We start from the raw sequence: 14,010 nt of genomic DNA on the forward strand, positions 1-14,010 counted from the left end.
ATGGCCACCACCCCAACCCGTTGCAGGCCAAAAACCTCGACCTTTATCATATCCACCAACCGTAAAACCCACATTGACACCAGCATTTTCAGAGATTTGTATCCCTTTTTCCGGCGACAGAAGGCGAAAACCTCCCCTCCATGGCAGCTTCAACACCTCCATAACCACAAGACAAGATCACAACCATAAAAAAAGTCACCAAGAAACTATGTAATTATGTGCCTCCATGATTGGCAAATTACAAGACAAGAGAATTAAGGAGGTGGTGGTAGCTGGTGGCGGCACTCTGCCATTATTCATGGTGATGGAGTGGATTGGAAGGTGTGAAGAAGAGAAAATTAAAATTTAAAGACCAGAAACCCTAGATTTATTTTGATATGGGAGAAGGGAAAAAGAGAAGAAGTGAGGGGGAATGAGAGAAGCTGGCCTCGCTGCGCCAACGGTGGCGACAACTGGCGATGTCCGTTGGAACAGAGTCGGTGTGTGTTCGTGCACCCTGTATCGAACAGGGTAGGGGGAAGAGGCCCGGCGGCGCATGGGGGTATTTGGTCCAGTTTCTACTGTTCGATTTCCATATTAATTAAAAAAAAATGAACGGCGTTATCGTCCGTTAAGTGGTGGGGGGAATTTGGTGCGATTTTGCCACATTGAGGTAGTAAACAGCTCTAACCCTGACTATAGGGTCCTGTACATGATAGGGAAGCCATCGATAGGGGGAATTTGGTACCTAACCCTTTATTAAATGACATGTCAATTGTAACATCCTAGCCTTATTTTAAGTTCAAATCTCACACATATAAACTCACACACACACACCGCTGCCGCTGTGGCTTCCCTTCCGCCGCCACTGTGGTTTCCCTCGAAACCCAGCCCACCGTGGTTTCTCTTCCGGCGTGGCTTCCCTTCTGCCGCCGTCGTGGCTCCCCTTCCGACGAAAAGCCATCGGCCAGGTCACCATTCGACCGCTCTCTCTCTCCCTTCTCTCTGATTTCCCCCTCGCTCATCTCTCAACCCGTCTCCCTCAAAATTAGAACACACACACACTCCAAGGTCGCCGCCTCGGCCCTCCCTCTCTTCGCCTCTCGCCCGACAGAATTGAGCCGTCCGTAACTCCCTCTAACAACCCAACGAAATTGTCCCCCTCAGCCTCCATCTCTCTCATAGCCCCAAAAAAAAACCATAGATCCCCAAATTCCATCCATCCTCCTTCAATTACCGGCGACCACACAACCATAGAGTTGTCGCCGCCGCCGTCTAACCCTAGCCACCCCCCCCCGTTCTGCTAAACCCCGGCCACCGCCGCTCGTATCTTGAGTGGTAGTGCCGCCCCCTTTTCTCCCCTCTAAATGGGCCACCCTGCCCTCGGATGAACAATAGCAGCAGAGCCGCCGTTGTGCACCAGAGCCGTCGGCACGGCTCTCTGTCAGACGGACAGCGGCAACCACCGCTATCCCAACACCATGGCCCCACACTCAACCGCAAAAATCGCTTCAAGGCTAAGTTGGGGTATCTTGTGGTAGATTTTTTAAAACTAATGCAAAACGCGAAAATGAAAATAGTTAGGGTATTTAGCGGCATTAATCCCTAATTTTTATGTACTCTCACATTTTGTTGTTTAATCTTTCTTTTTCCCTTAGTCATGATTTTTGAACCATGCATTCAAATACCTTAACTCACAAAATTTAATTAGAAGGCATTTTGATATTAACTCCATGCTTGTTATTAATGTATCTATGCACACGATGCATGCATGTGTTTATTTGGACAAGGATGCACGCATTTGTTAATAATATCATTAATATTACTACAATATTTGAAATAATAGAAAAACATTATTTCCCTAAATTATCTGTTAATCGTACTACCATAATTAATGTTGAAAATTAATTGTATCGTATAGATGTAGTATCTCATTATTCATCTGTATTACAACCGAAAACCTGATCAAATTCTCCAATTAATGTACAGAAATTAATTTAAAATAATGCTCCTATGAATCGAAATATTTGTTAATTAAAATAAGAAAAGTTAATGAGAAGCAAGAACAGTGAATGGACTACATCTACAAGGTAGTGCGTCTTCTGCTTATCATTTTCTTTTCTTAATTTAAATACCCCTAATTTTATATAGTAGAAGATAATGATGACAAGTAGAGGCACACTGCACACATGCTCAACCAGCCCTACTTTCCACCTATAGACATTCACGCACACGAATATACTACTCCTATATTGCTGTACAATTTCATTGCAATTTAATAATAATAATAATAATAATAATAATAATAATAATAATAATAATAATAATAATAATAATAATAATTGTGAATGAGGACTATGCCATGTCATGTGATTGATTACTCGTGGCCGGGGTTGTCCAATTGTCATAGTAATTTCTTCACAAAAAAGAACAAAAAAAACAAAATGCTGTCAACTCCCATTAATCAAAATTTGTAAATATATGATGCTTTTATTAAAGTGAAAATTATAGCTTTGGGTCCGTCACGTACCATAACTTCGGTCTTTTTTATTAGTGTGCAAGGCTGATACGGTCACGATCAATGGTGGAGCAATTCGAGTAGCTCAACTCCAGAAATCAAGGGAGAAGAGAGATAGATTTGATAAACATCAACCCAAATATTCATTCCATGAGTAATAACTTAGAGATTACAATATTTATATCGTTGATAATGATAACCTAATAGGCTATGGGCTATGCATAAGTGGGCTAAACTAGAGCTAGGGCTTTGTGTATCATGCATCCCCCACTCCTTCACAATCACCTTGTCCGCAAGGTGAACTGATTGAAAAGCTTGATACATTTATGCCCACCACGTGCTCGACAAAAGTTCCAGCAAACTAACTAAAGAACTGATCGGCTGGATACGCCTAACGGATCCGGCGGCGGTTCACCATCTAGCCGAACCTCTTGACCGGCGAAAACAGCCATGGACCGGTAAAAACTAGAGACGCCAGTGGTTAAAACTTTCGCAATAGCATCAAATATGGGTCCAAAAACATCGACCACAATCTCGTCCTTAGAACCGACGAGTAACCGAAATCGACTGCCAAGAATTGGCGGAGGACTCACCGAAGTAGTTATCGATGGTGGTGTTGGTGGTATTGTGAGTGAAGGCGGTACATCAGGGGGTGTCTGCAGCGGAGGTTGGAGAGCTAGCGGTGGCAGCGGCAGTGGTGTTGACAGCGGCAGCGGCTGCTTCAAGTGCGGTGAGAACGACCATGTGGCAAGGGTGTGCCCGACCGGGGGTGGCGGTGGGCGGTACATCGGCGGTGGTGTTGGCAGCATTGGAAGTGAAGGCGGCACGTTTGGGGTGGTGGCGAAGAGGATGGAGACCAACACACATCTGGAGCAGTAGTCGGAGGGAACTTGTTGGTGGCCGGAAAATTTGCCTCGAAGGAGGATTGCAGGCTGTAGATGGAGATTCAAATATTTTCAAGGGCGGCGAGAATTTCTGATCTGGACATTTTTTTTTTATATTCAAAGATAAATTCTCTCAATGAAAGCACCAATTGATACGGTCACGATCAATGGTGAAGCAATTCGAGTAGCTCAACTCCAGAAATCAAGGGAGTAAAGAGATAGATTTGATAAACATCAACCCAAATATTCATTCCATAAGTAATAACTCAGAGATTACAATATTTATATTGTTGATAATGATAACCTCATGGGCTATGGGCTATGCATAAGTGGGCTAAACTAGAGTTAGGACTTCGTGTATCAAAGGCCACATCTATATTCCCTTTGTCTGTGTTGAAATCATTTAATTTCCTTCCTTTTTTCAAAATTAAATTATACAAAATATTTTAATTACTTCCTACCAAAAACGTTTTCTTGATTTTCTGATATTGTATTTTTTTTCACACATGTATCTTTATAGGTCCGCTCATATCGACCTAATATGTAATGATGATCATATACGGTAGTATTTGAAAAAATATTTAAATTGCCTAATAAAATTGTTGACATATTCAATAAATTTATTAACTTATTCAAACCGTCTTTCTCCTTCTCTCAATATTTAGCTTTCTCTATTGATCTCATATATATATATATATATATATATATATATATATATATATATATATATATATATCGATGAGTTATACTAAGAATGCTATATTTCATGAGAAATGAGAATGATTGAATAAGCCAGTATATAGTGTTGCATAAGCTGCTTGTAATGACTGAATAACATTTTTACCTGGGTTCGAATCCAAGAGGGAGCGAAAATTATATCTAATTAATTGAATTTCGTTATTCAGTCATTACAAGCAGCTTAGAGCATCCGCATTGCTTACATGATGCGGCCTACTCGTGTAAGGCCGCTATCGTGTAAGGCGATGCGGGCCTTACCTACACGAGGGCTACACGTTCTAACGTGTAGCCCATTTTGCCGTTGATGAAACGCGCCATTAAAAAAATCGAATTTTTGAATTTTGAATTTGAAGGCAGCTTTGACTGCCTCGTTTTGCGTGCAAATTTGACCGTTTGAATTTTTTTTTCTTCTCCTTATATTCTCTCTTCCTCCTTCTTCTTCCTCACTTTCACTCCACAATTCTCCTATTTCAATCTACACCTTTCAAGCCTTTTCTTCTTTTTTCTTCTGACAATGGCGGAATCCGACCACGGTTCTTCGTCTGATTCATCCGACGGTGTAGCTCACGCGATTATGGAGGAGATAGAGTTGCAGAAATAATTGCTTGCTCAAATCTACACCCAACCAGCGCCGGAGCCGAGACGTGTTAAACGTCCCCGGTCTTACGTCCACCGTGATCGAGAGAAAGCTCATCTACGTCTTATGCAAGACTACTTCAATGACAATCCGACGTACGGACCTACATTTTTCTGTCGGCATTTTCGAATGCAGAAGGAGCTGTTCTTGCGCATCGTCGAGGCTGTTCAAGGTGAAGATACTTACTTCCAGATGACCACTGATGCAATAAGTCGGAACTCTCTCTCCCCTTTACAGAAATGTACGTCGGCTATCCGCCAATTAGCCACCGACGTCAGTGCGGATACTTTCGATGAGTATCTCAAAGTCGCCGACTCTACCGGGCGTGTATGCCTCAAGAAGTTCTACAAGGCTGTCATTCGGACTTTCGGAGCCCATTATCTGCGCCATCCAACGCCGGAGGACATCACACGCCTGACTCAGATGCATGAGGCGCGACATGGATTTCCCGGGATGCTCGGGAGTCTTGATTGTATGCATTGGGGATGGAAGAATTGCCCTAAGGCGTAGCACGATGCATATACACGCGGTGATCAAGGGGAGCCAACCTTGATCTTGGAGGCCGTTACATCCCACGATCTGTGGATTTGGCATGCCTTCTTCGGTGTCGCTGGTTCGAACAACGACATCAACGTTCTCAACTAGTCGCCTCTCTTCGCCGACGTGTTGGATGGAACGGCCCCGCCTGTGCTCTTTAAGGCGAACCATCGCTACTATCAGATGGGTTACTACTTGTGCGACGGCATATATCCGGAATGGCGTTGCTTCGTCAAGAGTCCACCGATGGCGACAAATCAGAAGGAGGCGAGGTTCAAGAAGATGCAAGAATCGGCACGAAAGGATGTCGAACGTGCCTTTGGAGTCCTTCAAGCTCGGTGGGGAATCATTCGCAGTCCCGCGCGGAATTGGTACCTGGAGCACCTCCGGGACATCATGTTGTGTTGCATCATTCTCCAAAACATGATTGTGGAGCACGAAGGTGAAGGAGCAACCAATTGGAGAGATGACGACGCGGGACATGGGGCGTCTAGCAGTGACTCGACGGAGAGTGGTCGAGCAACCCCAGTTTCTTTCGAGGAATATGTGCAAAGAGATACCCTTCTCTGAGATAGGCAGTTGCACGTCGCACTCCAATATGATTTGATGGAGCATGTTTGGGCACGTTTCGGACCTCTAGGGTCGGAATAGTTATTTGTAGGATTTGTTTTTATTTTATTAAGGTTTATGTAATTTTTAGGATTTAAAAATTAATGCAATTTAAATTTGAAGTAAATTGTGTGATTTAAATTTATGAAATTAAACTTAAATGAAAAATGAAAAAATCAAAACTAAAACTATCATGTAGGCTATCATGTAACACCAATGCAACCTCTTTACACCATGTGGTCCCCCCCTCATAAAGTAAGCTATCATGTAACACCAATGCGGATGCTCTTATGCAACACTATATGTCAGCTTATTCAATTATTCTCATTTCTCATAAAAGATAGCATTCTTAGTATAACTTATATATATATATATATATATATATATATATGCTAAAATAAGTTCATTTCTTAAGATATAAAATAAGAATCATTTTTAGCCCTTAGATCATCAAGATCTACGGTTGATTCGTAACCCTATTGTATGGATTTATGGTCCTGAGTTCGAATTCCAAAGGTACCAAAAAATTATTTTTCCCAATTCATACCTTTATACAACGAATTCATACGTGTTCTACATAAAATTCATACATTGAAAATTGCTCTTATTTCTTATTTTTAGATGTTTTCTCACGATAGTCCACCCCTATATATATATATGGGGTGCGGTTCTAGTGAGAACCATAATTTTCGTGAGAACATGAGAACCATTAAAATTACTGCATTTGTTATACAAATTAATGCATCCGCTATAAATTTACTACATTCGAAAAAGATAAAAGTTTTGCTCACTTTAGGATTCGAACCCAAGTTCTGCATTCATCCACCGTATATTTTGATAATCGGGTTGCTTAAAATGATTCTCCGTTCTTATTTTATTTAGTGGTTCTTATTTGAACTCATCCATATATATATATATATATATATATATATATATATATATATATATAGGGAGAGGTTCAAGAAAGAACGGAGAACCATTTTCAGCCATATGTATCATCTTGTTGGATGAATGCAGATCTTGGGTTCAAATCCTGAAGAGAGCATTTTTTTTTATTTTTTTTTAGTGCATTAATTTTAACAGCGAATGCATTAATTTTTACAGTGAATGCATTAGATTTGATGGTTCTCACGTTCTCACAAATAATGTAGTTCTCTCTAGAACCACACCCTATATATATATATATATATATAGGAGTGGGCTAAAATAAAAATATTTTTAAGTGTATAAAATAGGAACCATTTTCAGCCATTAGATCATCAAGATCTACGGTTGATTCATCACCTTGTTGGATGAATTCATGGTCCCGAGTTCGAATCTCATAGGTAGCGAAAAAATTATTTTTTGCAATTCATATATTTACACAACGAATTCATACGCGTTCTACATAGAATTCATACATTTTAGGTAATTCGTATTATATATATATATATATATGAAAGGGCTATCATGAGAACACCTCTTAAAATAAGAAATAAGAACTATGAAAAATGTATGAATTTTTTGTAAAACACGTATGAATTCGCTGTATAAAGGTATGAATTGCGAAAAATAATTTTTTGCTACCTTTGGGATTCGAACTCAGGACCATGAATTTATCCATCAGGATGATGAATCAACTGTAAATCTTGATGATCTAAAGGCTAAAAATTGCTCTTATTTTATATCTTAAGAAGTGTACTTATTTTAGCCCTCCCCTATATATATAAAAAATTAATTCATACATTTTTTCTAGTTCTTATTTCTTATTTTAAGAGATTCATAAAGATTCCACCAATTGCTTCTTGATTGAAATGTGAATCAAGGAAGAAATCCTAAGATTCCAACTAAGATTCCACCAATTGCTTCTTGATTCAAATGTCAATCAAGAAGGAATCCTCAGATTCCAACTAAGATTCCACCAATTGCTTATTAATTCAAATGTGAATCAAGAAAGATTCCTAAGATTCCCACAAAGATTCCACCAATTGCTTCTTGATTCAAATGTGAATCAAGAATGAATCCTAAGATTTCCCACTAAGATTCCATCAATTGCTTCTTGATTCAATTGAGTCACATATTGTTAAATACAAATATGCATGATGTTGTCACATGGATAATTCTTAATTTGTTACATGGCGGATCACCTAGTGCAATGCATATATATGTTCACTTATATAATGTGCAACATTATGCATATATGTGTTCAATTATATGCATAGTTAAGGCGGCGGTGGTGGTGCAAATATATATATATATATATATATATATATATATATATATATAGAGAGAGAGAGAGAGAGGAAAGGACTAAAATAAGAGCATTTTTTAAGATATAAAATAATTAAGAATCATTTTTAGCCCTTAGATCATCAAGATTTACAGTTGATTCGTAATCCTGTTGGATGAATTTATGGTCCTGAGTTCGAATCCCAAAGGTAGCAAAAATTTATTTTTCACAATTCATACCTTTATACAACGAATTCATACATGTTCTACATAAAATTTATACATTAAAAATTGTTCTTATTTCTTATTTTAAGATGTTCTCACACGATAGCCCACCGCTATATATATATATATATATATATATATATATATATATTGAATTTTTATTTTTATTTTATTTTATTTTTTCTACGTGTATTTTGCCTTATAAGATCTCTGTCATGTGTCGCGTGCTGAGTGCACCACGTAAACATAATGTGTTGTTTGGGTTTGGATATATATATACAGGGGTGAGCTAAAATAAAAACATCTCTTAGAATATAAAATATGAACAATTTTCAACCCTTAAATCATCAAGATCTACGGTTGATTCATCATCTTGTTGAATGAATTCATGGTCCCGCGTTCGAATCCCATAGGTAGCAAAAAATTTATTTTTCGCAATTCATACATTTACACAACGAATTCGTACATATTCTACATAGAATTCATACATTTTGGATAGTTCATGATAAAACCAAAAACCTCACCCTCAAATAAAACGGTAAAAGAGACACAGATTTACGTGGTTCGGTCATTAAGACCTACATCCACGGGAGGTTCTTCGTCATTTTTCACTATGACTCAAGAAAGTTTACATTTTACAGGTGAAGTGCTAGAATGAATGTCTCTCCCCCAAATTTTCCAATAGATGTACTATTTATAGTTTACAAGTAAACCCTAATTCTAAAAGCCCACTCATTTAGTCAATTAGGCTCAAAACCCACTACACTAGTCTTATTCTCGGAACTGAATTATCATACGTCGGTTGCGCGGGAAATCACCTTGGCTGCGCGGGAAAACACCTTGGTTGCGCGGGAAATCACCTTGTCTGCACGGCTGCGCGGGAAGGCTTCTTGGTTGTGCGGGAAAGCACCTTTGTGCAATCATTCTTCACTCCATCTACTTAGGTGGATTTCTTACTCTTTTATCTAAGATATTCGATCGTACCTGCGCTGTTAGTTTTTGTAATAATAATAGTAATTTAGGTGAAATATCCTTGTATTGTTAAGCACAACGCTGATGAGTATTCTAGTCCTCATCAGTTCATATTTTATATGTTAAGATGTGTTTATACTTTAACTCTCCCCTATACATACACACACATACACACACACACACACACTGTTAGGTCCGGAGGGTCTCGAATAGGTGTATAGAGGGGGGGGAATACACCTATGGGCTATTTTTCAAAAAGAAACTTTAAATACAAACTGATTTAACCTTTTTACTAAAAAGAGTTTTGTCAAAACAAGGTTGACGACTGATACTGAATACTCTTCAGTAAAGAGCTATCAGTTAAGTAAAAAACTTTAACTGATACACGTAAGGCTTCAGTCGAGTTTGATAAACAGAGAGATGTTATGAATCTTACTGACTATCAGAAGATAGATCATTTAGACTGATAACACACGCAGCGGAAAACTTTTGTTTCGAAATAGCCTGTGAAATTAATCACGTTGTTAGAAGTTAAGTTTCTCCTTGCAATTAATCACTTTTCAGTTTAGGAATGTAAGAGCACAAGCAAGAAGGTAAGTGCTGAAAGCTGTAAATAACACAGAGATTTTTACGTGGTTCGAAAAATACTTCCTACATCTACGGTCGGTTGATCAGACCAACAACTTCACTGGGCATGTGCTTACCGGTGCACAGCAAACCGATGCGTGTGCTTACGGGTGCACAGCAAACCTGAACGTGTGCTTGCGGGTGCACAACAAATAGAGACGATTAAGATCCTATCTTCAGTACAAGCTTCAATCTTCGAGGTTCCTTGTTTGGTGAGTACGGCTACTTTGAAGAGCAGGAGATGCGACATCTCTAAAAAGGTAATCACCAAAAGGAATGGCCTATGCAGAGAAAGGACGATTATGAGATCTCTGCATTTAATGCGGCTGTACTTCTTGGAGTGCGTGGCTTCCTTTGAACATAGGAGATTCAGTCCGAGGAAGAATGTTTAACTGATACTTGACTTTAGTATCAGTCTGTTGAGTCCACGTGGCGCGCATTAAGTAATCAGTCGAAACTGATCCTTCGACTGATAAGTCAAATATCAGTATTTGACTTTGCCTTAATCGTTACATCAGTCGGTGTCTTCAGTCTTCAGTCCTTCGTTCTTCAGTCTTCAGTCTTCATAACAACAACTAAACTAGAAAAAGAACTCTTGAGTTCGAACAGTTCTAGTCTATTACACGTGAAACCTATTGATTTTGGTATCATCAAAACTAGGATTATGATATTTCATTAAGTTCCCAACACACACACACACACACACACACATATATATATATATATATATTTATATATATATATATATAGGGTTGAGTTCTGATACAAACTCATTTAATGAAAAAACTAAAAACCCTGCACTTAATAAATAAATGAACTGCACTTTTGTAATAATAAATTACCTGTAATTATGCTTTCTTTGAGATTTGAACCCAAAACTACGAAAGTGCAGATAATTTATAGATGAAGTGCAAATACATTATAGGTTAAATGCAAGAGGTTTGTAGTTTACGCTAAGTGAGATCTAAGTGAGGTTTTTATTTGATTCAATCCCTATATATATATGATGTGGTTTTAGTGAGATTTTTATTTTCCGTGAGAAAATGAAAATAATGAATATATCAATAAAATCTACGAATAAAATAATATAACTCGTGAATAGCCGTATCTAGTTAATATAGTGAAAATCTTGTCTCCTCCAAGATTCGAACTCAAACGAGAATGCTCATTCATATGTTACATTGATTTATTCGTGAAATTATTGACTTATTCGTGAGTGTTCGCAAGCATTCTCAATTTTTTATGGAACCTTGAAACACAAACTACGCGCTCATAAATTCTCAATGGAATATGTATATATTTAAAAAATCAGATTTTCATATATAAAATTCGAATCCAGGACCATAAATTCATTTAAAAAGTAATAAAAATTATAGATCTTCATAATCTAAGAAGCTGAAAATAGTTTTTAATTTATATTTTAAAGTAAACTTTTATATATAACGTAAATAAGATTAAAATTATCTAGTGCTACGCTACAACGCATGTAACGAATCATGAGCTAAAAAGTAACCGATAAAAGTAAAACCCAATCAATGAACGATTAGCTTAACTCTAGTTCAAACTTAATGAGGCAACAATATGTATAAACACTAGTAGCTTCTTAATAGGACTTATTTAAGATGTTTTTTTCCCCAAAAGATTAAAGTGAAAATTTATATAAATGAAGAATACAAGGGGTATTCATCCCTTACAAAAAGCAAAATAATAATAATATTATAGATTAGAATAGATACAAATTTTTGGATAAAGACATCTGTCTGTTACTGAATAATAAAAGGAACACGAAAAGTTTGCACGAAGTCATTTAGAAGAATTAATCTTCACACCTTCCACGATATAATTTAAGATGCTTTTCATTCGTCACAAGAAACGCAAATAAGTCTCTCAATCATTTTTATTTTGTAACTGAAACTGAACTAAAATCCAACTGAAAGCCTTAATCTAAATCCCATTGAGTTTTAAGAAATTTCTAAAAAAAGAAGGTAGAATATTGAGGTGTTGTGATTGGTGAGTGTTGGAAAACATATTATGTGTATAATGTGGGGAATGACATGATGGGGTCCTTTCCTTTCGTTCATTATTGGTGATGATGATGTTCTTAATCTTATGTATGACCAACTCACCAACCATGCATCTCTTTTCTTACAACATGTCATAAATGCTAAACATAAAGATGGTGTAACTCTGAATTAAGTACATTAGTTATAATGGGCAATTATATTAGCAAAATGTAAGTATAATGTAGTTATATGCACACAATATTTGAAGATTGTTGGTTGTTAGATCAATTTTAGAAAATTGTTGATTAATTCTGTTGGGAAATGAAAGAATATTCAACCCTATGTTTTGATGATACCAAAACCACTGAAAGACATACATTCTAGTTGATGGTGGTTTGATCTTCTTGGATAGCTAGACAGGACATTAAATATAAGATGACTCAAGGTGTCAGCTCAACTGAAGACTTGCTTGACTGAAGGATGCGCACAAGTCCAGAACACACCAAGAGATGCAGGCTCAACTGAAAGATCCCAACTGAAGGAAACTGCATCAGAAGCAACTGAGGAATCCACGAGTTATGGCATTCACCTCAACTGAAGTCGGGAAGGCCACGTGGATAGACTCCAAGATATACTGCAACACTTGAAGAAGTCAGAGGCATTGACCTTAAAGGACGGAGTTTCCTCTTTTATGTAAAAGCCTGCAGCATCCATACCAAAGGTCAAGAAGGCCATCTCTCCATCCGACAAAGAGAAATGAAGATAGAGAACCTGAGCAGACTTAGACGTTATCTCACAACGGCAAGATTCGGAGAAAAGATCTTCACCAATGGATCTATTCTTTAGAGCTGCCTATAAAAGCTCAGAAGAACACCCCAAACAAGTGGGGAGGTGGAGAGAGAAAGTCCGATTCAATCATCAATGTAAATGCTTTATCGAAAGATCAAACTCGAGCTAAACCTTCGTAAGCATTGAATCGAAGAAGAGAGTATACACAAATCAAACAATCAGAATTCCTGATTACAAAAACTCTCTTAAAAACTAGGCAAACAATAGATATATCATTAGTCTAGTTATTGATTACTTGAGAGCATGTTCTCAGTAATCCTAGTTGGTTATTATATAACCCTTTTTCTAAGAGAAGAGTGTTTGTAATAGAGTTTGAGACTTAGACCAAACTCAAGGGTTGTTTAGTACCGTTAAACTAAGCAGTTGGTCCCTTGGCACCAGTCAAGCCAAGTGGTTGTGGTTTAGTACCAGAAAACTAAACCGTAGGTCCCTTGGCACTTGGTAAGCCAAGTGGTTGTTGTTTAGTACCAAGAAACTAAACTAGGTAGGTTACCTTAGTACCGTCAAACCAAGATGGAGTCTAACTTAAAGGTTCTGGCTCCAATTAACTTAGCATTAGCTGATTGGACACGACAGTGTCAATGCGTGCTAAGTGTTAAAACCAATTTAGTTGGATTGGTAGGTTTGCTGTGCACCTCTAAGCATTAGCCCAGAGAAGTTTGTCAGACAAATTATCTGGCTGTGGATGTAGGGGAGATGTCTATGAACCACGTTAAAATCCTTGTGTTCTTTATTTGCTTTCAGTTATTTCCTTATCTGTGCTTAACTATTTTCAACTGAACTGGATTAACTGAAAAGTGAAACTTAGGATTTTACAAAAGACAAACTTCTTTCTAAAGGCTATTCGCATTAAGTTTAAATTCCACTGCTGAGTTATTAATCCTACTGACGATTCAACTGATAGTCAGAACTATTAACAACTCAACTCTGTTTTACAAACTATAGACTGAAGCCTTACGTGAACATCAGTTAAGCTCATGTGCTCGACTGATGTCAATCTACTGAAGCATCTTCAGTATCAGTCTTTAACCTGTTTTTTATTCTGGAAATTGGTTAAGTTTATTTATTCCTTGTGAAAAATAACCCACAAGTGTATTCCCCTCCCCCCCCAATATACCGTCAGTCAACCCTCCGGGACCCCAACAAATTCTAAATTGTTAATACAATTATTTAACTTGTACAAATCTTAATATATTGAATTTTCAATTTGAAATTGATCTTAAA

General features: G+C 37.7%; 1 protein-coding gene across 1 annotated transcript; it reads left to right on the forward strand.

The window, feature by feature from the left end:
- Positions 1-3,004: 3,004 nt before the first annotated feature.
- Positions 3,005-3,376, forward strand: LOC130990454 (uncharacterized). Its single transcript, XM_057914688.1, has one exon. It carries the CDS (start codon positions 3,005-3,007, stop codon positions 3,374-3,376), a length of 372 nt encoding a protein of 123 aa, XP_057770671.1.
- The last annotated feature ends 10,634 nt before the right edge of the window (positions 3,377-14,010 follow it).

The sequence above is a fragment of the Salvia miltiorrhiza genome, chromosome 6 (assembly GCF_028751815.1).
Source record: "Salvia miltiorrhiza cultivar Shanhuang (shh) chromosome 6, IMPLAD_Smil_shh, whole genome shotgun sequence".
Taxonomy (NCBI): Eukaryota; Viridiplantae; Streptophyta; class Magnoliopsida; order Lamiales; family Lamiaceae; genus Salvia; species Salvia miltiorrhiza.